Source organism: Clarias gariepinus, chromosome 2, assembly GCF_024256425.1.
Source record: "Clarias gariepinus isolate MV-2021 ecotype Netherlands chromosome 2, CGAR_prim_01v2, whole genome shotgun sequence".
Classification (NCBI taxonomy): Eukaryota; Metazoa; Chordata; class Actinopteri; order Siluriformes; family Clariidae; genus Clarias; species Clarias gariepinus.
In genome coordinates this window covers 39,719,474-39,742,875 of record NC_071101.1, presented here as the reverse complement: position 1 = coordinate 39,742,875, position 23,402 = coordinate 39,719,474, and the positions used below count along the sequence as shown (strand labels likewise).

At 40.7% G+C, this 23,402-nt stretch overlaps 2 protein-coding genes across 3 annotated transcripts in view; one reads left to right on the top strand and one right to left on the bottom strand.

Moving 5' to 3' along the window:
• nt5e (5'-nucleotidase, ecto (CD73)) overlaps window positions 1–5,454 on the top strand; it is a 36,674-nt gene extending 31,220 nt beyond the window's left edge. The window contains exons 10-11 of the mRNA XM_053484202.1: window positions 5,114–5,206; window positions 5,321–5,454. Coding sequence (XP_053340177.1) covers window positions 5,114–5,206; window positions 5,321–5,412 — 185 coding nt within the window. The 3' untranslated portion in view covers window positions 5,413–5,454. The remainder of the gene's footprint in view (window positions 1–5,113; window positions 5,207–5,320) is intronic.
• snx14 (sorting nexin 14) overlaps window positions 1–23,402 on the bottom strand; it is a 36,911-nt gene that overhangs the window by 4,023 nt on the left and 9,486 nt on the right. The window contains exons 5-25 of one of the 2 annotated variants that reach the window (XM_053484181.1): window positions 23,067–23,145; window positions 22,922–22,965; window positions 22,719–22,806; window positions 20,758–20,842; window positions 20,446–20,602; window positions 20,203–20,278; window positions 19,417–19,461; window positions 17,938–18,018; window positions 17,678–17,792; window positions 15,853–16,008; window positions 14,180–14,304; window positions 13,572–13,630; window positions 13,326–13,349; window positions 8,313–8,445; window positions 8,036–8,228; window positions 7,306–7,389; window positions 7,120–7,220; window positions 5,860–5,971; window positions 3,253–3,293; window positions 2,952–3,071; window positions 814–937 (exon numbers count right to left, since the gene is read on the bottom strand). In XM_053484181.1, the coding sequence (XP_053340156.1) occupies window positions 814–937; window positions 2,952–3,071; window positions 3,253–3,293; window positions 5,860–5,971; window positions 7,120–7,220; window positions 7,306–7,389; window positions 8,036–8,228; window positions 8,313–8,445; window positions 13,326–13,349; window positions 13,572–13,630; window positions 14,180–14,304; window positions 15,853–16,008; window positions 17,678–17,792; window positions 17,938–18,018; window positions 19,417–19,461; window positions 20,203–20,278; window positions 20,446–20,602; window positions 20,758–20,842; window positions 22,719–22,806; window positions 22,922–22,965; window positions 23,067–23,145 (2,042 nt within the window). The remainder of the gene's footprint in view (window positions 1–813; window positions 938–2,951; window positions 3,072–3,252; window positions 3,294–5,859; window positions 5,972–7,119; window positions 7,221–7,305; window positions 7,390–8,035; window positions 8,229–8,312; window positions 8,446–13,325; window positions 13,350–13,571; window positions 13,631–14,179; window positions 14,305–15,852; window positions 16,009–17,677; window positions 17,793–17,937; window positions 18,019–19,416; window positions 19,462–20,202; window positions 20,279–20,445; window positions 20,603–20,757; window positions 20,843–22,718; window positions 22,807–22,921; window positions 22,966–23,066; window positions 23,146–23,402) is intronic. The other variant, XM_053484189.1, reaches the window with a different exon arrangement.

Here is a 23,402-nt window from a genome sequence, read left to right as displayed (position 1 = left end):
TCTTTAGATCACATCGGCCCGGTTTGGTGGAGATCGTATGAATTCCCTAGGAGGAGTTTATCAAAATCCATCGGGTGCGTTTTTGCCAACGAGCCAAAATAACTGACTTCCTTTCTGAGTCGAGCATTTTTAGAATGTTTTTTCTTTTTTTTTTTAAATGTGTCTAAATGTTTTGTGTGCATACAGTATGTGCAAGTGTGTATGAGCTGTGCAGTAAAATCTCGCGTGAGGGCCCCTGAGGGCCCCGTGCCACGCCCGGAGCCCAGACTCTCAGGCATCCTAATGGATATACACACACACACACACACACACACACACACACACACACATATGTACATATGTACATATACTGTATGGTGGGTTAAGGTGAGGGAATGGAACGCTGCACGTGTGTGTGTGTGTGTGCGCATTTTCGCTTTCTGTTTATAACATTGCAATAAATCTCAAAGTACTTCTAAAGTGTCTCGTCAACATTGATTTAATAAGTGCATGATTATTATGAATATTTCCATTCTGATCCCTGACCTGGCGATCTACATCTAACGGAACTTAACAACTGTTTGCTTTCAGTTCCTAATAAAGCAGAAGTGTTACTACAAAGAGGCTTGTACTAATTGTAATAGTGTTTCTCAATTCAACAAATATTTCTTGATACACTCAGACCTACGGCTTGGTTAAGGTACCTGCCTGACGCTGGCTGTATTTCATATTTTTCCCGAACCTGCTATAAATAAAAGTGATACGAGATGGATAGATACTGTACCGGTTTAATAAGGTTTGGTTGCCAACTGATACCAAGTTACTTGTACTCACCCACATACATCACGTAGTCGTAAACTCCCTCCAGCTCCATCTGCTCCAAAAAATAGTTCTGCTTCAGCTTCCTGTCCGTGCTGTCCGTTTGGGCCGCGTTGTTCTTATACAGAACATTGTGAAGCTATAAAAGCAAAAGAAACAAAAGGAGAAATCGTGTAAGTCACGTATGCTAACACAATCTCGGTGTGTGAGTTTTATTGCACCACGGTCCCAGCAGTTAACGTGCTGTGTAGTCGTGACCAGATTGTATTCCGCATAAGTGAACGAGGTAAATACATTCAACTGTACTGACGCAAAATAAAAGTCAGACTATAAATTCTGCTTTCACTGTTATTCATTATTTCAAAGAATAACAATGTTTTTCACCTTACAGTGCACAAAACCCCATGCTGCACTAATTCACTCATCCCAGTGTTTTGCTAGTTTTTGGACAACATCAAGATAAAAAGAGCCATGAGCAGAATGCGTCCTTCACATCTAAAATGTTGGCACAGAGAGACAGCTTTTTATTGGCCCAAATATGTGGAAATGGCTTGGAGCAAGGTCAGGACCGTACGGGGGATGTGCCGATAATGCCCAGTTGAGTTCCAGGAAATGTGCAGGTGTTATGGTGGAAAGTATGAGATCTTGCAAAAACAGAACACCTTTGGTGGTCAGACTAGGCCGTTTATTCCTCAGAGCGTTCGTTCCAAAATGACTGTCTTTAAAAAGTAATTCATCATAGCGTTCCTTTCTGATAAAAGTAACTAGTCGAGTACTTTTCCATTGCAGGAAATGGAAACTCCTTTATGATTCCTCATGCATGTTGTTTTGGTCAAGACCTTTATAATTATTCTACCCTCATCACTCAGTGAAGTTTGGCCCATAATCTGTTAACCACTAATACCCCTATCTCACCTACGCGGTTTCGCGCGGTGGCCGGAAGTACGGTTCATCATGATTCACCGCGAGTTTTGGCGTTTACATCTTTCCGCGCATCGGTCCTTGCATAGGAAAACCGCATAGGTGAGATCAGGGTATAACAGCAGGAATAACAGAGGGGGACGCGGGTTATGGGGGACGGGGCTTGTAGGACGACTTTTACACACACACACACACAGACGGAATGCCTGCTGAATAACGGATTAAATTTTTTTAAATATAACTAAATAACTGAGTACTTAAATGGCGGGCCTAACGCGTTAGATTACTCGTTACATCAAAAAAGTAATGCAAGTACTTTAACTTGCTTTAAATCGCGTTACACCCAACACTGGCCGGGAGTCGGGAGTCGCTGTACTGCGCTTGGAGTATTTTCGGAAATGTCAATCGGTTTTACGTCTTCACTCACTAGAAATTTCAGTCCAGTTTAAAGAACACATGGCACCTATAGCTATATAAGTTTATAGCTATACTCAAAGACGTAGTCTTGTTTAGACATTCAGATGTCATCAGGGACGGTTTGATCATTTTGATTCATACACATTCTCTCACATTTCCCCAATTTTCTTTCGATTCTGCAAAGCTCTTTCGCGACAATGACCACTGTTGAAGCGTTATACAAATACAAAAGTTTAATTTAAGCATCAGCTCATTTACAGAGGTAAAGAAACGTCGTGTTCGAGTGAGAAGTGAAACAGGGATATTTCAGCAGGAGCATTAACAGACACACTATAGGGGAACTTTGGGAATTTTATGAATATGGATGAAGGAAGTGTAAATTTTTTCCACCTACTTTTAATGTAGGAGTGTTTTTTAAAAAAAAGCTCTGTATGGAGTGCATTGTGTGCTGCTACCGTATGAGGAAGGGGGGGGAAGCAGGTCGTGTGTGTGACATGCACATTCTTACCAGTTCTAGTTAATAACCGACAAGCGTCATGCTCTAGATATAGGTTTGAGAGGAGGGTGTTCGCTGTGGTTTTGAAGCCAATACGCTTGTGTGACTTGACAGTTACAAGTGTGACAACTGATGTTTGTTCCACAACTTGACAATTTATATTATTTAACGTTGCAACCATGGAAACTGAGTAGTGAATTCTCACTGTATCTGCTCCCAAACATATGACTGCGCGCTCAGTATTCCATGGTGGTCTTCTCGCTTCCTCGGGTCCAACCACTTCAAATAAAAATGTGAATCATTTTATGAGGAAAAGTACCTTTTTATTGCTGCCAGCTGTGGGGCTGAGTACAGTGAGTTCAGGGCGGGACGGTTTGGGTCTCGGTTGCTCACACGACATGAAGAAGGACTGAAGGAACGGCTCCAGGTTCTGTCCTTTCTGCAAAGAGGAAGCATACCTCATCATACCTCGGGTCTTATGGGGTGGGGTACACATGGGGGTGGGGTACACATGGGGGTGGGGTACACATGGGGGTGGGGTACAAGAGATCTTACAGACATGGTTACTGTAGCAGTTTATATTTAACAATGTAATAAAGTGGGGATGCCACACCACTCACCTCCTTGATGAGTTTCCCTGGTACCGACTTGAAAATCCTTCCTGGAAAGTAACAATGTAGGAATGATAGAACTGTTTATAAGTGCAATATACACTACGTTAACTGAAATGTACATTCATGTGTTTTGTAACCTGCCAATCACGGTAAAGCAGCGTGTGCTTGTGTATATGTTGTCGAACGTCACAATAGAGGGAAACGTGATCTTTGACCTGGGACGGTTTGTTGGTGCCAGACAGGCTTGTTTGGGTTTTTTTTTTTTTTTAAACTGTCAATCTTGTGGGATCTTCACACGACAGGGTGCAAGAACAAACAATGAACATCCTCTGGGGCAGCAGTTTTGCATGTGGCATTGCCACAAAAGACTGTGACTGTTTTGACTTAAACTATTTGGGTGTTTTTGATGTTGGATGTGATGCATTTGTATTTGCCTGCTTTTATGCACCGTGTTCCTGCCACATAATTGGCTAATTGGATAACTGCCTAAAAAAGCAGCCATTCCTAATAAAGAATCAGAGTGCACAGGCCTTTATCTAAATTTCAAACATACACTGATCAGCCATAACAGGACCACCCACCTCATACTACCAACCAAAACAGTGATGGACTCCAGCATTAATCTATTCATCAATTTGGTCTACAATAGCGTTTCTAATACACGGGACTACACGGGCCAGCCTTCACTCTACATGTGCATCAGTAAACCTAGACCACCCATGAACCTGTCGCCATTTTACTGGTTTTCCTTCCTTCACTTTTGGTTTGTCCTGACCACTGCGGAACCATAAACATCCCACAAGAGCTGCTATAGTTTTAAAGTTGCACTGAGCAGGTTGTCGAGACATCACAGTTTGTCTAGACATCACATTTTCAATGTCTCGTTTCAATGGTGGCTGGAAATAGGTGAGATATATTAGGCAGCAAGTCAATGAGTTTTTTGTGGAAGAATGACGAGACGTCACGGGTATCAACAAACAGTGACAATGACGAAATCAGCATGCAATAGCACTGTCCTCCGAGTATGTTACTCCACTTTCCCCAACGGTGCATGAGCATTCAGTTTGAAAAGATGGAGGTGTATAACACGTGATAGTCTTCGTCCCTCCCGACTAGTTGTAGCTTAATGTGGAGCCCCCTAGTGACAGGAAGGAATTGGACACGACTAAATTAGGAAGAAAATCGGGGGAGGGGAATGGGGTTAAAAAAACGCAACTGCCTACCCGAGGTTCTGCAGAGTCCGCAAGCCTCCGCGTTAATATTTTCGTTTTATATTTCATTTTTATATTTTATATTTTATAGTTTACTATTTTCTTTTAGACTTACTAAAATATGATAAAAACTAACAGGGACATTCATCCCGGGAATAAGACTAAAATTGAAAACTTCTGACAGCTTTACTATCACAATCAGCATGAATCTTTTCATAAAGATTATGAGTCCATACATCTATATAGTGTTATTTTTGTCAGCTATTTTCAATTTTAGTCTTAGTCCCGGGATGAATGTCCCTGTTAGTTTTTCTCATATTTTAGTCAGTCTTGTCCTATTTTTGTTTTAGTCAAGTTTTAGTCGACTAAAAGTCTGGGCATTTGAGTCTAGTTTTAGTGGCTGTCTCTTTTTTTGCCACAGTGTATCACTCAATATTAGACAGGTGGTCATAATGTTATAGCTGATCAGTGTGTATTACTACAAACCCTATGCTAGGTTCAAACCTGTGGCTTCTATTGATTGGTCTTTATTATGTTTTGATTGTGCTTTACTAGGGAGAGATTTTATGCTCACACAGTAAACAGTGTTAAGGTAATATATATCTGACTTAAAATAATGATGATCTCTCTCTCTCTCTCTCTCTCTCTCTCTCCAGACTCTTCCTCCTACACCCTCTGCGTCGTGATTCTCATTATTGTGGGTGTTATGCTCATTATGTTGGCTGGTGTCTACTACTACAGAAGGAAAGGTACGCACACTTTCAACCTGTTTTCATCAAAGTACTTAGTGGAATTTTATCCTCCACATGCCTGGTATTTTAACAGCATGAGCTGCACTTGTCTTGTTTATTTTTACTTTCCAGGTCTTGTTGATGATAAGGTTACAGTACAGTACAGAAGAGCTATAGATGGAGATGAAAAACTGAATGACCAAACCACAGTAACGAGTTCCTGATTGTACAGTATTGGACATCCACCCGAGCCTGGTTATTTTTTTTTTTTATTCGATGTATTTAAGTTTATTGTCTTTCATCTGTTCTCGTTTACCTCATCGTCTGTTGGCTGTTCCTGTTCATGTCAAGTCAAAATGGAGTTTCTGTTATAGTTCCTGTTTCTGTGACTAGTTTAAGTTTGTTCGATAATTTTAAATATTTTAATAAATTATAAAATTATGCCTGCACCGGCCTCCTCGACTCTGTTTCTTAACAGAACGCGAAAAACCAATTGCGAAGATTTTGTACAACTGCAATCGACACATTTAAATCCAATTCAAGATTTAAATTTCCTAAAAGTCCTAGAGTGAATCTCTGGAATGAATTATGAGCTTTTGCTGATGAGTCAGTGAGTATGAGTGCAAGTAAGTGCAGCAGATACGTGTAGGAATGTGAAAGCGGTATCGCACCCAGGTTGACGTCAGGCAGCATCTTGTCGAGGAACTGCGTCTCCATGCTGTAAGGGGAGAGGAAGTCTGCTAACAGTTGGCTGTTGCTCAGCTCGGGGTGTCGCAACAGGTTCTGAAAACGCACAACAAATTATAACCGAATCAAAAATGCTAAGCTCTAAATATAGATACACTAGTCACAATAAGTTAGGGATACTGTTATTTACATGAGTGCTGTTCCTATTTGCTCTGAAATAAGTACAAGTTCCCTTTGATATTACTAATAATGTATGAAAAGAAACACCATTTTCATTAGTTTAATATTTATTACCCCAAAAATTTAGACTATAACAGGGATAGCCCCAAATAACAAAAATTGACAGTGTCAGCAGCGGGTGTTTACACCATTTGCTGCAATGACAGCTTGACAGCGACGTCTCATGCTCCTCACTAGCCTCATGATGTTGTTCTGAGGCAATGCCTTCCACTCTTCCACAAGTGCTACACGCGGTTCTGCCAGGTCACGTGGGGGTGGGGTACGATCATCCAGTCTCTGCTTCAACTGGTCCCAGACGTGCTCTATGGGGTTCAGGTCAGGGGACATTGATGGCCGTTCCATATGAGGCACTCCAACTTCCTGAAGTCAAGCTGTGACAATTCTGCCACGATGTGGTGGAGCATTATCATCCATGAACAGAAAGTTGGGGGTGTGCTGGCGGAATTGGGGGATGATGATGGGTTCTATGATGTCTCTGAGGTAAGAACGTGCAGTGACTGAGCCATGTACAATAACCAAATCTGTTTTGCGCTGACTGGTGATGCCTGCCCAGACTGTTGCACCTCCTCCACCAAAGCAAACCCTGAGGGCCATGTTGACCTCAGCGTATCGCTCACCTCGCCTTCTCCAGCAACGCTGACGACAATCATTTCTGTGCAAGCTGACCCGACACTCATCAGTGAAGAGGACGGTAGACCACTGCTGGTTATGTCCAATTATCTGACTGTCTGACTTTAAACATACCTTCCATAAATAATGTTAAATCTCCTTTATAAAGCTTTACCATTTTAATAACTACAATTTTTATTCAATAGTTCAACTTTTTTTTTTATGCATCATGTCCAGACCACACCATTTAACGCCATGCCTAGAAAATCAGTCGTTTGATGTCTCATGATTTCCAGTTAAACCACATGTCCAACGCCCACACAGACATATCAAGAACATTAGTGTGTAGTTTCGTTTTTCAGTAAACTTAGTAAAGCAAAGAGAAGCAAGTTTACCTGCAAGTATTCTTCAAATTCTTCACGCTTGGAGGATAAAAACTCATAGTTTTTTGGTCCGATTATTCGTTTAGAAGGGAGCTGTGCATCCTGGAATGAACCTGTGTACGAGGAAAATACTTCAGATGAAATGAGCTCAAAGAGTCGGGGGGCTAAAGAAAACAAAGAGAGGAAAATCGTGTGCACCGTGGAACTCTGTGAGTTTGGACTCGAGGACGTAGAACTCCAGGTACCTCCTGTAGACTGACCAGCGTTCTGTCTCATGACCCACTGGAACGAGAGAGAGACAGACCAAAAGGAAAGGGTTAAACCATGGGAAAACGAGTGAGACATGGTGAGGATGAGACAGAGATGGATATAAATGCAGAGGGGACAAAACGGTTGGAGAAAGTGAGAGAGAGAGAGACAAAGAGAAAATGAGGGAGTTTGAGAAAAAGACAGACAGACAGACAGACAGGCAGACCAACAGGAAAGACATGCATGTAAAAGTAAGACGAGAGACAGAACAGGAATTAAGAGGGGAAGGAAGACAGAGGTAGAGGGAGAGTAGATGGACAGGAAGAAAGTGAAAAGAGATGGAGAGAGAGATAACGCAACTGTTAGAATCAAAATAGACAGACACATCGTTTTTTAAAACATTTCAAGCCTGATGTTGTCTAATTCTTTTAATGAAGATTAAAATCCATCTGTCTCTGTTTGTGCGTTCTTTAAACCTCCCTCAGCAGGACCGGGACCAGGACGTGAGTCAGCCATGTGCGAGTGTGTGTGGTGGAGTGATAAGTCTAATTAAAAACAGGTGCTTATCACTCCCCAGATTTCCGCTCCCGGTCTTGGCGTTTGTCTAACGCCCTGGAACACTGTGGCGTGTTAACCATCGTCACTCAGAGGTGTTAGAGATGAATCTTTTGCCCCACACCTTGCTCGCGGTCGTGTCGCTCGACGTCGATGCAGAAGACAGGAACGCGCTCTTTCTTGGCTTCGTCGTCATAGAAGTCTACGAAGGGGATAGAGATGATCCACGCCGTCAGGTTGCGCTGCGTTCCTGGAGTAGCCACCACCTCCACCGGGACGGGACAGTCGTCCTCCACTACCACGGTCGCCTCCTCCACCTGACACACACACACACACATGGAGGAAGGTCTAAACAAGCACTGAATGGCGCAGGTGTGCGTGTGTGTGTTACATTGGCTCACCACGTCCTCCTCTCCATCGACCATGCTGTAGGAAGGGGGCATCGCTCCTTCCAGCGTGCTGCTCCTAAACACGCCCTTCAGCTTGCTGCCGATGCGGCTGATCCCGAACGACTCGCCGCGTTTGGGTGGGTTCCTGCACAGACACACACATTTTACAGCCGCGTGAGAAACCAAAGCGAGAAAAATGCTGAAACAGGCAACACTGCAAACTGGAAGAAAAAAAATCTATAATCTAAGCATATCGATTAGATGTTTGTTCAAAGATTCATAAAGAGCTTATAAGGTGCATCCGAATTCTCACACAGCTTCAAAGTCACGCAGATATAAATCCAAACACAGGCACGACGGCACGCGAAATGCAAAGCACGCAGAGCATCCACGCAGAGTGAAGCATGCTGAACAAATCAGATTTCTTAAACATCCACAACACACAACACACACACACACAGCCTGACTCACTTCAGCGTTTTGGGGTGAGACTTTGGGAGTCGGGGCCGCAGTGTTAGGATGGTTTTGATAGATGGAGGACGTGACGTAGGTGAAGATTTCGCGCTGGCGACAATGTTACCCCGCCGTGCGGGGGGGACGCTCGGTCTATGTCAGTTGTGGAAGCGTACAACGCAATCCGTTAGCCCCAGGCAGCATTGGGTGATATGAGAGACACCAGTCAGTCCTAACACTTTGTAACTTTACCTGTTAACAAGAACTATGTGTGTGGGTGATCGAAGAGAATTAAAGTTTAAGTCGAAGAGAATTAAAGTTTAAGTCGAAGAGAATTAAAGTTTAAGTCATGTGGTTCACAAACAAAACATTCTCCAATTGTTTTGTCTGGCCATCACGCCCGTCACAGATAAAACCGTGATGACGAACCTCTGGCTAGATTTACATTTACATTCTTTGCCAGACGTCTTTATCCAGAGCGACTTACATTTTTATCTCTTTATACACTTGAGCAGTTGAGGGTTAAGGGTCTTGCTCAAGGGCCCAACAGGGACAACTTGGTGGTCGTGGAATTTGAACCTGCAATCTCCCGAACCCGTAGTCCAATGCCTAAACCACTGAGCTACCCCTAACCCCGCACGGATTTTACTGAACACATGACGAGACCAAATAACAAAGGCTACAATTGTTCTTCACACCATGTTCGAGGTCAGTGTACCAGTGTTGCTTGTGCTCTTACACCAAAGTTTTAGCTATTTATTATGTATTAGAAAACAAGACTAGATAAAATGACATCATTTAAGTTTTAAGGAAACCTCGGCATGTTATCTAAATCAGCATACCTAACACTGATTTAGATATCGTCTTGTGTGTGTGTGTGCTGCTGTAAAACTGCAAAAGTGTCCATTTAAATAGACCTGCTCCTGGAGCAGTATCAAAACAATGTCATCAGAACTATTGTGATATCCTCCTCTGGATGGAGGAGCTATAAAAGTTGGTGAGAGACATTTTAAAGGGATCCACAGGTCAGGTGGGAGAAGCCACACAGGGCCAAAATTCAACTTCAGGGCTTTGACACAAAGCGATGCGCTTGGCAGGGATGCAGCACTGCTTATCACAAAGAAGCATGGTGGTTTATGGCCTTATGTTTATCAGCATGGACTGGTTAGCTGGGCAGGATTTAAAGCAAGACAGACCGAGTGGATTTTGGCGCAATTTTGGAAGAAATCCTGTTCCAATCTGCGAGACACTTGAAACGATTTAACATGTTATAACAAATTTCCATGTGTTAGAACACAAACTGGTTTACTGTATCTGACTGGAGGGCTTAAGCAACGTTCATGAAAAATTCCCTAACTGCTCCTAGTAACGAAATTCTTGAAAATTTAGAGTATTGTGGGCGTTTCTTAAGAATTCTTCTGAAAATTTAAGCGTGAGAGAAAAGAAGGACACGAAGACAAAGTATTTGCTCTATTGTTCATTAAATACAAACCAACCCCACCAAATGGACACATGGCCATCCCAACAATCACAAGAAAAAACAGAGCCATTTGTCTCCAGTTACTTTCAAATATACTTTCAAAAAGTATAAAAAATTATCTGTTAATTGTCAAGGAAAGAGTGCACCGCTGTCTTCATTTCTTCATCAGAAGTGAATCTTCATCCTCGTAGGGCTGCTTTCAGTGGACCAACCAGATGAAAGTCTGATGGAGGGCGAGATCAGGACTATAGGGACTTTGTCTATAGACAGAGTTTTTTTTTTTGCAGAGTGTCGACAGTGTGGGCAGAAGCGTGCAGACGTGCATCATCGTGCGAGATAACGACGCCTTGGATATCAGTCCCTTGTGTTAAATCTAAAGTTTAGACTTTAGCTCTTCAATACGCGTCTCACTGTAACGAGCACTGCTGATTGTTCAACCTTTTTCTCTGATAATGTTCCCTTGAGAATCCCAGAAAACTGTAAGCATCAATTTTTCCATCTGATGATTGAACTTTTTCTTGGTCGGCGATTGAAGATGTTTCCGTTCCGTACTCTGCTGTTTATTCTCAGACTCGCAATGATAAATCCACATCACTTTAAGAAACTTTTACCTTCCTTAGAATTTTAAACATAATTTTTATTTGCAGATATCAACACGTTTCTGTTTATTCCGTGAGTCGTTTCGGCACCAGGTACATCCTCATACCACCAAAAAAAACAAAACAAAAAAAAAAGAATCATTGCACGCTGCTTTTCTTTATACAACACGTTCATACACGTACATTGAAAATAATTGCGTTATATTTACCGGATCTTTATTTCATAATTGTGCTAACTTTGAGATTAAATGGTCACTACACAACCCCCAGTGGAGCATCATCTTTGACCAGGACTGGCCCCTGTTAAGCAAAGAACAAATGTCTCTCTTCTTGTTGTCAGTCGGAAACTTGTAAAGCAAAATTCTTTGCCGCGCTCAATAACGGTTGTGAATTGTAAAACCCCAGACAGTTTGCCAGACAAAATAGCGTCTGGTTTGGTTTTACATCAAATCCAACATCATGCACGAGTGCTTTACTTGACTGTGAAGAACAAAGTCTAAGGACCTGAAAACCAAAGGAGGTCCTCTTTGTCCCACTTTGTCTATATGCAGCTTTCAGCTTTTGTTAACCATCAAAAACAATAACCTGCCTGCTATACCCACCCCTAACCGCTATTGCCCTGCTCAAGGGAGGGGCAGAACTGGAACATGTCTGGATTTGAGGATGTGAGAATTCACATTTAATGACACTCCACCACAAAGAAGCAGCAAACACATTTCATAATGGTCATGGTACGTATAAAAAATATATATATTTACCAAATGTGTACCCCACCCTGCACAAGCATTCTTACCGCCTCCACATTTGTGTTGTTTTCATGTGAAACTGAAATGGACTTCACTTCTTATGGATATGGTATGAATATGGCGTCTCTATTTAAATAGACCTGCTCCTGGAGCAGTATCAAAACAATATCATCAGAATTATCCTGACATCCTCCTCTGGGTGGAGGAGCTATAAAAGTTGGTGAGAGACATTTTAAAGGGATCCACAGGTCAGATGGAAAAAGCTGTTTAAAGGTCAACCACAAGAATCAGAACTGAGCGTTTTAAAAATCTAAAAGTGGCAATGGCATGTGGGAGAATTGGCGAACTCTCAGGCTACACAGGGCCAAAATTCAACTTCAGGGCTTCGACACAAAGCGATGCACTTGGCAGGGATGCAGCACTGCTTATCACAAAGAAGCATGGTGGTTTTTAGCCTCATGTTTATCAGCATGGACTGGTTAGCTGGGCAGGGTTTAGAGCAAGTTGGGCCGAGTCGATCAACTTCCAATCTGCGAGACAATCTTGAAACAATGGTCTAACAAATTTCCTCAATCAAGCGACAAAGATGTGTTACAGTAGAACACAAACTGGTTTACTGGATCTGACTGGAGGGCTTAAGCAACTTTCGTATTCATGAAATTCCCTAACTGCTCCTAGTGATGAAATTCTTGGAAAATATTAAGTATTGTGGGCGTTTCTGAAGAATTCTTCAGAAAATTTAAGCGTGAGAGAAAAAATGGAGACGAAGACAAAGTTTTTGCTCCATAGTTCATTTAAAACAAACCAACCCCACCAATTGGACACATGGCCATCCCGACAATCACAGGGAAAAAACAGAGCCATTTCTACAGCCAATCAGGGGCGTCTGTGAACTCACGCAAGCGGAAGGAGCGGATATGGGATGGAGGAGAGCACGGCCAGCGGACAGTGATGGAGCGAGGGAGAACTCTTTGTCCCCCTCTCTCAGAAGAGTTAGGATCTAATGAATAAAATAAATAAAAAATAAGAAGAATAAACAAATTGTTCCAGACTCGGAACAAAAACACAAAACGTGGCGGCGGTGTAAGTGCAGTGTAAATAAAAGCTTAAGATTCCATTTAGGGGAAAAATTCCATTTATTCGAGAAAAAGTCTCGAATAATAAATCTGCCTAGGTGTGTGTGTGTAATGGCAGAGTTAGAAACAGAAAGAACTTCTCGGAATCTATTTTCACCTGCCCACTCGCAAGGTTATGCAAACCTTCCCAACCCAACGGTATGTTTGCAGGTCTCATGCGTCGACCCATGCATCCTCAGTCTTTAGAAGAATGCGTCACACCTAGTAACAGGGTCAGCCCCGCCCCTTCACTAAGTTAAGAGATTTTGCTCTGGGACTGGTCTTAAATCGCTCTTAAGTTTCTAATCCATGTTAGACGCTCTCTGACAGGATTCTTCTGACAGAATTTTCATGAATGTGGCGCCAGATGTGCTTAGAGGCACCTCCTGGAAAAAGAGGCATGGGCTGAATATTTGTGCAAGGCTCTGGTTACACATATGGCTCCGTGTGGATGTAGTATTCGGGACACGCTGGCAACAAAAATCCATGATTTTTACTGGCTGAGCTCAAATTTCACACAGGGGATAAAAAAAAACATATAAAAGTGCCAGATACAGTGTAGTGCAGCCTGCATGCAGTGGGATTAAGGGGTCGCACATGACACTGGCCCATAAGCATGCTGAGACACTTACCTTAAATCATCCAAACTCAAATTCCTGGAATAACAGGCACAACGAGATTACTGCAGGAAAGCATAAACATCTGGACTATGTTACGAGTAATGAAACAGCCGTGAGGCGTACTCTCCAACGCACTGAGGATCTTTTTATAATAAATGAGGGTTATATAAATAATAAATAGTGGCTTCACGAGTAAAATGGGACACACATAAAAGGCACAAAAGACACATACACACACACACGTGCACACACACGCACCTGTTTAGCTTGGCATTTCTAGGAGGAGATTCAACACCCCACAGCAGGTATCTGAAATACTGCAACAAAAAAAACAAAGAGAGAAAGATGTACAATTAATAATGCATGTAAACTTTTAACTCTGCTCTCTGAGTGGAAAAAAAAAGTGTCAGGGATGACATCATCAACTGCTGGTTATTTGTTCTTCATCCTGTTTGTGATGTGTTTGGCAGGGGACGGCAATTTATAAGGGTGGTTGTTGAAACTAGTTTCATTGCATGATGGCATAATGTACAGATTTTTACACGTTTCTCTTTTCTTTTTTCACTATGTAGCTACAATCTGCTTAATCAAAACTTCATCACAGATTTACCACGTCTAAACCTAGGGATAGTGACCTGAACAGAGCCTTGTGGTGTGTACACTTTACTAAAAAAGGGGGGAAAATTTAGAGCACTACAGTATGTTTTCTGATACTTTTTAAACAATATTTTAATATAACATAATGCAATATAATGTAAATAAAATGCAGATCATTTTGAACATGTTCAAGTAAAATACTGTTCTAATCCTGTTTTAAAACCTTAAGAGAGATATCATTGAAGCAACCGGTACTCTGTACTGATTACCTCATCACTGTGGCAGAACATCGGCGTAAAGACATTCTCCAGCAAAGACAGGACGTGCTCGTAAGCCTCGAAGAGACATGTCATCTTTTGCAGCTTTACCACGTCTGGGTACGGGCCCTCTGCAACTACGGGGAGAGAAAGAGAAAAAGCAAGAGACCAAAAGAATGAAGGTATTGAAATCTTTGGAAAGATCTTGTCCTTGGTAAGATGTTACATATAAATTTTCAATGTGGTCCTAAAACATAAAAAAAAAGAAAAGCTATCAGCGTTCTGGACTGGTTCTTGTTGTATGTGGCTTCTATATTAATAGCTATAGTTTGTAGGTACTGGAATCAACCTGATACAATATTATCACAATACCTCGTTGCTTATTCGATTGAAATTGTGATTCTACTGTATGATTATCACGATTTTATAAATATCCCAATTCTATATTGCATTTTTCCTCCATTTTTTTAGTACCATTTTAACCCTTTAAAAAGTTTAATGATTAATTAAATGTAGCCTGTTCCTTATTTCTAACAAACTTAGCAAATAATTCACTCCTACCACACAGGAAATGTGTAAATAGTTCAGAGTGGGCCACCTGTAGGATTATAAAGAAACACAGACGTTTTATCGCCTCCCAACTGAACAAAATTGAGTTGTGAAACTGATTGCGCGGGTTAAGCGGCAAACGTTTTTCAGCTAATTTGCGCATGATGTGTTTTGAGACTGGTGTGAGAGAGAGTGTAATGAGTGGGTTTGAGACTAATTCGCTTACAGAGTTTGAAAAAAAAAAAAGGCAGACTAACTGTTTACCGCGTGTGATTTTTAATAATGTAACGCCATAAAAATGAGTTTCTGTTGCGCCACTCGGAAGCCTCTGCTCTGTGTACAGAATCACTTATACCTGAGATTGATCAGCTGATCCCCAGTCACGGCCAATCAAACTGAAAAACAGACAATTCTGATCCGGTTCATCTCTGTTATAAATGTAAAAGTAGTTTCTAAAAAAATCTATTTGGAATCAGTGTGGTGATATCATGGTGGTGTAACAAAACAAAAGAATCGTGATTTATAACCTAATAAAGTTTTCATCATCTTTAATTGTTTGTTTGGAAGAGGGAAAGGCCACAGGTTGGCGGTAACTATAAAAGAATTCCTTCAAACCCGAAACCGTAAGTGTTGTACACGTAGACGTAGATACAGTAGGTTTGTAAATCTCCAGGCACATGGTCCATACCTTTGCTGCTTTCCAATCGAATGATGAAAAACCGAGCTCCTTTGAAGCGGCGTATAGCATGTCAACAGACAGGAATGCCTGTAACCCAGGAGCTGTTCTCGTTTATAATATGACAACGTTCCAGACTTTGCAAAGTATATTCTCATTCAACAAAAACAACCACATAGAAGCAGGAGCAAACTGGACATAATGGACCAATCGCATCAAGGGTGTGGGTGAAGAACAATGAATCATCTCTCTGGACTTCTGCCTGGCTCTTCAACCAAATCGTTCAGCAGCTGAAAGTCTTCATACTGTTTATCTCTTATGGCTGAGAGGTTGACAGCGAGTGATTAAGTTACATGGAAAATCTGATTACAATGCCGTCACCATTATCGGAGCACTGAATGAAAACAAACAACAAAGAAACTTTCCAGTGCGGATCTCAGAGGAGTAGAGATGTACTCACCGGTGCGGATTTCCTCGATGATGAAGGGATCGAAGCTGATCTTGTCGATGCTCTCCTCTAGGCAATACGTCACGTAGATCTTCTGTATCTCGGCGTGCAGGCACTGCATCTCAGAGTCACTCAGCTCCGGGCACAAGATCTTATCGTTGAATTCCTCTACACACACACACACACGCATATACCAAATTAGGGCCCCAGCTCAATGGCATGAGCCCTATGTCGTCATATTGTGTGAGGGCCCTCTTGTTCTTTTAAGGATTTATTTTTCCACCATCCGGAGATTTTTGGGAGTCTTAATATGATAGCTAACAAATTTAAAGAAATGCAGTGCACACCATGAGCATGATCTTAAAGAGCTCGTTCCTCTACATAGAAACATGTACACACTATGAGGATGGTCTTAAAGATTCTAGTACATTCTAGTACAGCCAGAGCCCATATCTCTACATAAAACATGTACACACTATGAGGATGGTCTTGAAGATTCTAGTACATTCTAGTACAGCTAGAGGCCGTATCTCTACATGAAAACATGTACACACTATGAGCATGGTCTTAAAGATTCTAGTACATTCTACTACATTCTAGTACAGGTTAGAGGTTGTATGTCTACAAAGAAACATGTACACACTATGAGGACGTTCTTGAAGATTCTAGTATATTTTAGTACAGGTTAGAGGCCCTATCTCTACATCGAAACATTTACACACTATGAGCATGGTCTTAAAGATTCTAGTACATTCTAGTACAGGTTAGAGGTTGTATCTCTACATGAAAACATGTACACACTATGAGCATGTTCTTGAAGATTCTGGTATATTCTACTACATTCTAGTACAGGTTAGAGGTTGTATGTCTACATAGAAACATGTTCTACATAGAAACAAGATTCTAGTACATTCTAGTACAGCTAGAGGCTGTACAGTATCTCTACATAGAAACATGTACACACTATGAGAATGTTCTTGAAGATTCTAGTACATTCTAGTACAGCCAGAGCCCATATCTCTACATAGAAACATGTACACACTATGAGAATGTTCTTGAAGATTCTAGTACATTCTAGTACAGCCAGAGCCCATATCTCTACATAAAAACATGTACACACTATGAGCATAGGCTTAAAGATTCTGTTACATTCTAGTACAGCTAAAGGTCGTATCTCTACATAGAAACATGTACACACTATGAGAATGTTCTTGAAGATTCTAGTACATTCTAGTACAGCCAGAGCCCATATCTCTACATAGAAACATGTACACACTATGAGAATGTTCTTGAAGATTCTAGTACATTCTAGTACTGCCAGAGCCCATATCTCTACATAAAAACATGTACACACTATGAGCATAGGCTTAAAGATTCTGTTACATTCTAGTACAGCTAAAGGTCGTATCTCTACATAGAAACATGTACACACTATGAAAATGTTCTTGAAGATTCTAGTACATTCTAGTACAGGTTAGAGGCCGTATCGCTTCATTAAAACATGTACACACTATGAGCATGGTCAGATTCTAGTACGTTCTAGCAGAATCTGTATCGCTACATTAAAAACCAAATTAAACATGTTAAAATCTAAAAACGTGTAAAATAACGAGTTGAAATTTAGGATTCTGAATCTTGTGGCCAGAAAAATGTACAGTAAGTACAGTATCTCAATTATGTTTGGTCTTGGCGTCTTGGTGCATCTGAAGCTGAGACTGTCTACAATTTAAACACACTAATACTGCATATGTCCTAACATGTCTCGTACTTGATCCCAAAGCTGTCATGTCTTTTCTCAGGCACGTTTGGTTTCTGCGGTTATTGCTCCTACACTCACCTATAGCGAGGCAGAACTGCAGCACATGCACGGCTCCTTCTTGTTTGAGGAAACTCATAAAGCGGAACAACAGGTCCTGCTGCTGGCGAATCTCCTTCAGGTCCAGCTTCAGCACCTAACACAGATGAAAGTCATTACACACTAAATTATACATACAAACACACACTCGTACAGTATATTCTGTTGTTATGCCGTGTGTTTGATTTTCTTTAAAAAATTTCTTCAACAAAATACCCCAGATATTTATTTCTAGGACTCACGGAGGGATTTCTGTTGCGTGGGTCTGCATATTTCTGCAGGAAGGGCACCAGTGCAGACGAAGGCTCAGTTGCTGACTCGGGCTAACAGAGAAACAAAGAAAATCTGTTATAGCTGAGAAGATAATTTCTATAACTAATAAACATCAACATTAAAAATCACTAAAGCCTATGAAATTACTGAAGGTGGCCTATGTTTTCTAGGTGTTTTTTTTTTAAAACAGAAGCTCTTTAAAAGCAGTCTCAGCTGCAAAATTTAGAGGGTTTAGGGCTAGCTTAGTGGTTAAGCCATTGGACTACTGATCTGAAGTTCTCAGGTTCAAACCTCAACAACACCAAGTTGTCACTGTGGGTCTTAAACAAGGTCTTCAAAAAAAAAAAAAAAAAAAAGTCGCTCTGAATAACGCCGTCTGCTAAATCCCCAAATGTAAATGTATTAATGCACTCAACATCATCATTTAATAATAAGGCACATTATTTTGCACGTTTCTCCGTGCCATGACAAGTCGAGGATGCTTTGTTCATTTAAATTAAAAGAAAAAAAGAGAAAAAAACACTTGTTGAGAAAATAACTTTTTACAGTTTTTACAGCATAAATAACAGGAACAACCAGGAGCGTTTAAGTAAAACTGGGACTTTTGATGAAATTTCTGATGAACTAAAAAAAAAACAGTGACGAGACTCTCAGAAAAAATCTGAAAAAATATTCAAATGGTTTTCAAAAGAGGCAGAACATTTGCGGACCTATGGATAACTTGAAGAAGATAACTTGAAGAAGAAGAGCAAATTTACATCTGAGGTTCTGTCTTGCACTACTCGTCACCATGTGCACATTACAGGAACTCAGTCAGGTTATTACAGTCCTGACCTTGCTCCAAGCCATTTCCACATGTTTGAGCCATTATAGGAGTTCCTGGGATTATATAGAGAAACGAAGGGAGTTTTCACGCTCATAACTGCGTTCTGTTATTCTGCACAATCAAGAATCTCAGTTTGATTTGAACGTCCTCCGAACGTGTTTCATGGTCATTCCCATATGCCTGACTTAACAATGACCAAATCCAATCCAAAAACATGAAGTGTCTGCTGTTACTGGAAAACATGCTTGTAACAGTAACTCCACTTCATAACCCACCCAGTCACACCACACCTTTGCTGAGCCCTTTTTAAAAACAGTACACTCCCCAGTACCCCATTCTTTATAATAACATTCTCTGGTTTTCTATGGCACATTAACATAGTGTTTGCATTACATCGCTCATGAGGTACTGTAAATCAACCTCGAAATTCAGTCACCCAGGCTAAAACAAACAGCCTCATCCTCTTCGACATATTTAATAAATTGTCAAGAAATTAATCTACCCTTATTGTTATTTAAATAAATCCAGCGTTGACAGGTCGATAAGCCACGGATGGTTTGTTTTAGTCATTTGTTTGAGTGATATCAGTACAAAAACAGCAGATTAATGTAAAGTCGCTTACAGGAGTGTCATCGATGAACAGGAGGACCATGTGGTTCACTGTGTCCTGGAAACAGCAACGTAAAAAGATTATCATGGGGAAAAAAGCTGTTGAAAAATGTTTTTCATCTAGTAAAAAAAAAAAAAATGCAATATTAGCTTTAATAGTTAGTAAGTTGTTTAAATTTAATTGTGCAATTTTTAGAAAATATTACATATTCTGTACATTCCTTTTTCCATATAAGTAACATTTGCACAACAGTGTTACTGTATTATAAAATCTTGCTAGTCAGGAAAAGTCACAGGTTGTGGACACGTTATTGTTTCTATAGCAACAACAAGTACTTGCACATAAATACATTTTTAAAGAGTTTTTTTATTCTAATTATTTCTCACGGGTTTCTAGTGTGCGTACATGCAAAAAAGAAATTTGCATATTTTTTTTTCATTACCCTCATAAAAATTTTGCACTTGACTATATGCAATCTGTCATATAAAAGTACCAACATGCGTCTTTATAAACTTCTTACATCCTACTGTACATTACTGCTATTTGCACTTATTATCATATGTGATGTACACTATGGTTACTTGCACCAGCATGCACATTTACTTTACGTAAAGTGTTGATCTGTGTCTAGTCTATAACAATGGTACAGTGTTTTATGTTGGGCTCAACTTTGAGTGACACAAATAATTATAGAACAGATTACAAATCTAAGCCAGTTTCATGGGCTTTCAGTAGCAACAGATTCATTGTGTGTGAGCTTCGGCCTGTGCTTGAGATACATCTGTGCTTCTGACTTACAGGGTCGGCCATGAAGTCCATGGTTGGGAGAAACACAGAGCCAGTCATGACCTCTCGAATCAGCAGTGATAGAGATCTGAAAGCAGGACAACACAGAAAACGTAGTGCTTGGACGTTAAGGTACTTGTAGGATTGGGGGGAAAAAAACGCAGTGTAAGAGGAACGAAACATGTAAGAGCTTTTTTTTATCGGAACTTGGTGGTGGTAACGACATTACAATGACATTGTGTGCGTGTTCGGCACCTGCAGTCTGTAGCTTTAGGTGGCATGACGTAAGGAAAGAGCATTTCCGTGAGCTTGCGTAAGTAGAGCAGCTCGTCCCGGCGACTGCGCAGGGCCACGTGCAGATCCGCGCCGTACTCCTCCAACGCCACCTGCTGCAAGGGCCGGTTTTTATCCACTGCCCACACACACACACACACACACACACACACACACACACACACACACACAAAACCAAACTCAGAGCATTAATATTATTATTAGAAAACCTCAGCTTCCTGTGTTCATCATATCGTATATATTCGGAGTTGCACTTTAAGTCACATGACTGACCTTTTTGCTGTGCTTTAGTAGCAATCTCTATGTGTTTCATGGCTGCTTTCAACATTTTGCCTGTGATGGCAGAAGGAACGTTCGCCTGGACAAAGGAAGTGGCAATGCAAATGCAATGCACAAAAAAATAAATACATACATTTTAAAAAGTCACATGGTGAACTTAATCACAAAAAAAAAAGACTTTCATTATGTAGTAGGGATGGAAATCACCACATGATTTAATTTCATCACGATACCTACTGTATCTACGAGTCTATAAGTATCACTATTTTATAAATTGACATTTAACAGTTTAGAGAGCTCCACCTGTAGGATTATAAAGTAATGGCAATGTTTTTTCCCTCTCAAATGCAAGCATTTATAACTTAAAAATAAATAAATAAATATATATATTTTGAGGTCAGATACACAAATTGCCACACAAAAGAATCAAGATACATAACTTAATAGTTTTTTCCCTTGTCTCCATTATGCAGTAAGAAATGTTCTTCATTGTTATAATGGTATAATAATAAATAATCCAAATAATCATCATTTTAAAAAAAAATCCTTTCTTACTATCTTTCTTCATCATTATCTTCTTCTTCTTTGTCTTTCGGCTGTTCCCTTTCAGGGGTCGCCACAGCGAATCATTTGCCTCCATCTAACCCTATCCTCTGCATCCTCTTCTCTCACACCAACTAACTTCATGTCCTCTCTCACTGCATCCATAAATCTCCTCTTTGGTCTTCCTCTAGACCTCCTGCCTGGCAGTTCCAACCTCAGCATCCTTCTACCGATACAGTATATTCACCATCTCTCCTCTGAACATGTCCAAACCACCTCAATCTGGCCTCTCTGACTTTATCTCCAAAACATCTAACATGGGTTGTCCCTCTGATAAACTCATTCTTGATCCTATTTATCCTTGTCACTCCCAAGGAGAACCTCAACATCTTCAGCTCTGCTACCTCCAACTCTGCCTCCTGTCTTTTCTTCAGCGCCACTGTCTCTAAGCCGTAGAGCATCGCTGGTCTCACCACTGTCCTGTATACCTTTCCTTTCATTCTCGCTGATACTCTTTTATCGCACAACACACCTGACACTTTTCTCCAACCGGTATGGGAATTATATTCGTGATTCGCATCATTGATTTGGCAAATGTTTTACGTCGGATGCCCTTCCTGACACAACCCTCTGCATTTATCCAGACTTAGGACTGGCACAAGAAGACACTGGATTGTATGTTCTCCCAGTGCTTGGTGGGGTTCCTCCGGGTACCCTGGTTTTCTCCGACAGTCAGTCTAAAGACATACAGATTAGGCTGATTGGTGTTACCAAATTGCCCATAGTGCATGAATGAGCGTGTGAGTTTGTGCGTATGTGACCTGGATGTATGGCTACCTGTCCAGGGTGTTACTGGGATAAGCTCCAGGCCCCCCAGGCCCCCCAGGTGTAGACAATAAGTGAGTGAATTATGGATTGTGATTCTTTTGTGTGATGACTCCAAAATCAATAAATAAAAAAAAGAAAAAAAAAACCAGAACCACGTTTGTGTGGTATTACATTACTACGGTCGTGTGCATTAAAAGCACGTAACATGCCTTTTTATCACGCTTACACCAATCTCAAAACAATAATGTTATATATGTCATAATTGGCTACATTTAATTAATCATTAAACTTTTTGTTTTAAAAGTGAACGGTGTAACCAAATGTAATATCGAATCAGGATATTCATAAAACAACAAAAATAAAAAATTAATGATAGTTAATGTAGTAACATATCAAACACGATTTTTGCTTGCTTTCATTTAAAAAGTATTAGTATTAGTAAAAGGTATTAGTATTATTATTACATTAATAACTAGCAAACTGACCAAAGGTACTAGACAAAGTAAAAATGTAGCCATGCGGCAACAAATCAGAGAAAGGCATGATTGTGCTTTATCATCGTTTATGCTTAACGCGCTTCTCACCTTCTGTGCTCGCCGAACCAGAACGGAGGCGAAAAACCGAAACGTCTGCCTGAGTTCGTCCACGCAGGCTTCGTCATCTGTAATGTCCCTAAACAGCACAAAATCCTGACATGGATTAACTACATACACAAATAAACCACCAGTGGGAAAAAGACTGACTCTCCAGGGTAATGATACATAATATCTGATTGTGCGTGCCGTACCTGTACCATGGATACACAAAGTTCTCTAGGACCAACTCCAACACCTGGACACCAGTCAGACACAGAGAATTATAGATAATACAGTAGAGATAACTTTACCGAGATTCGTTACTGTGCTGAGTGAACATGTGGTTAGTGTGCACACCTCTCCGATGGAAGCGTCCACCTTCGAGTAGACCTTCAATCCCAACCACGGCTGGTAGTTTTCCAGAAGAAGAGCTGGTCTATGATTAAGAACAATCAAGGTGCCTTTTAATATCAAAATAATTAATATAATAAACTATGTTGTAATACTTTGGGCCACAAATTAAGCATTCCATTAAGCATTCAATGAAACTGAAACACTGGCCAATTTAGTGTTGGAGGTTTCATGGCTAATTTTGACGAGCCTGGCGGCCAGTCTTCATTGATTGCACATTCCACCAGTAAGAGCAGAGTGTGAAGGTTTAATAAGCAGAGTAATAGCACACAGTTTTGCTTA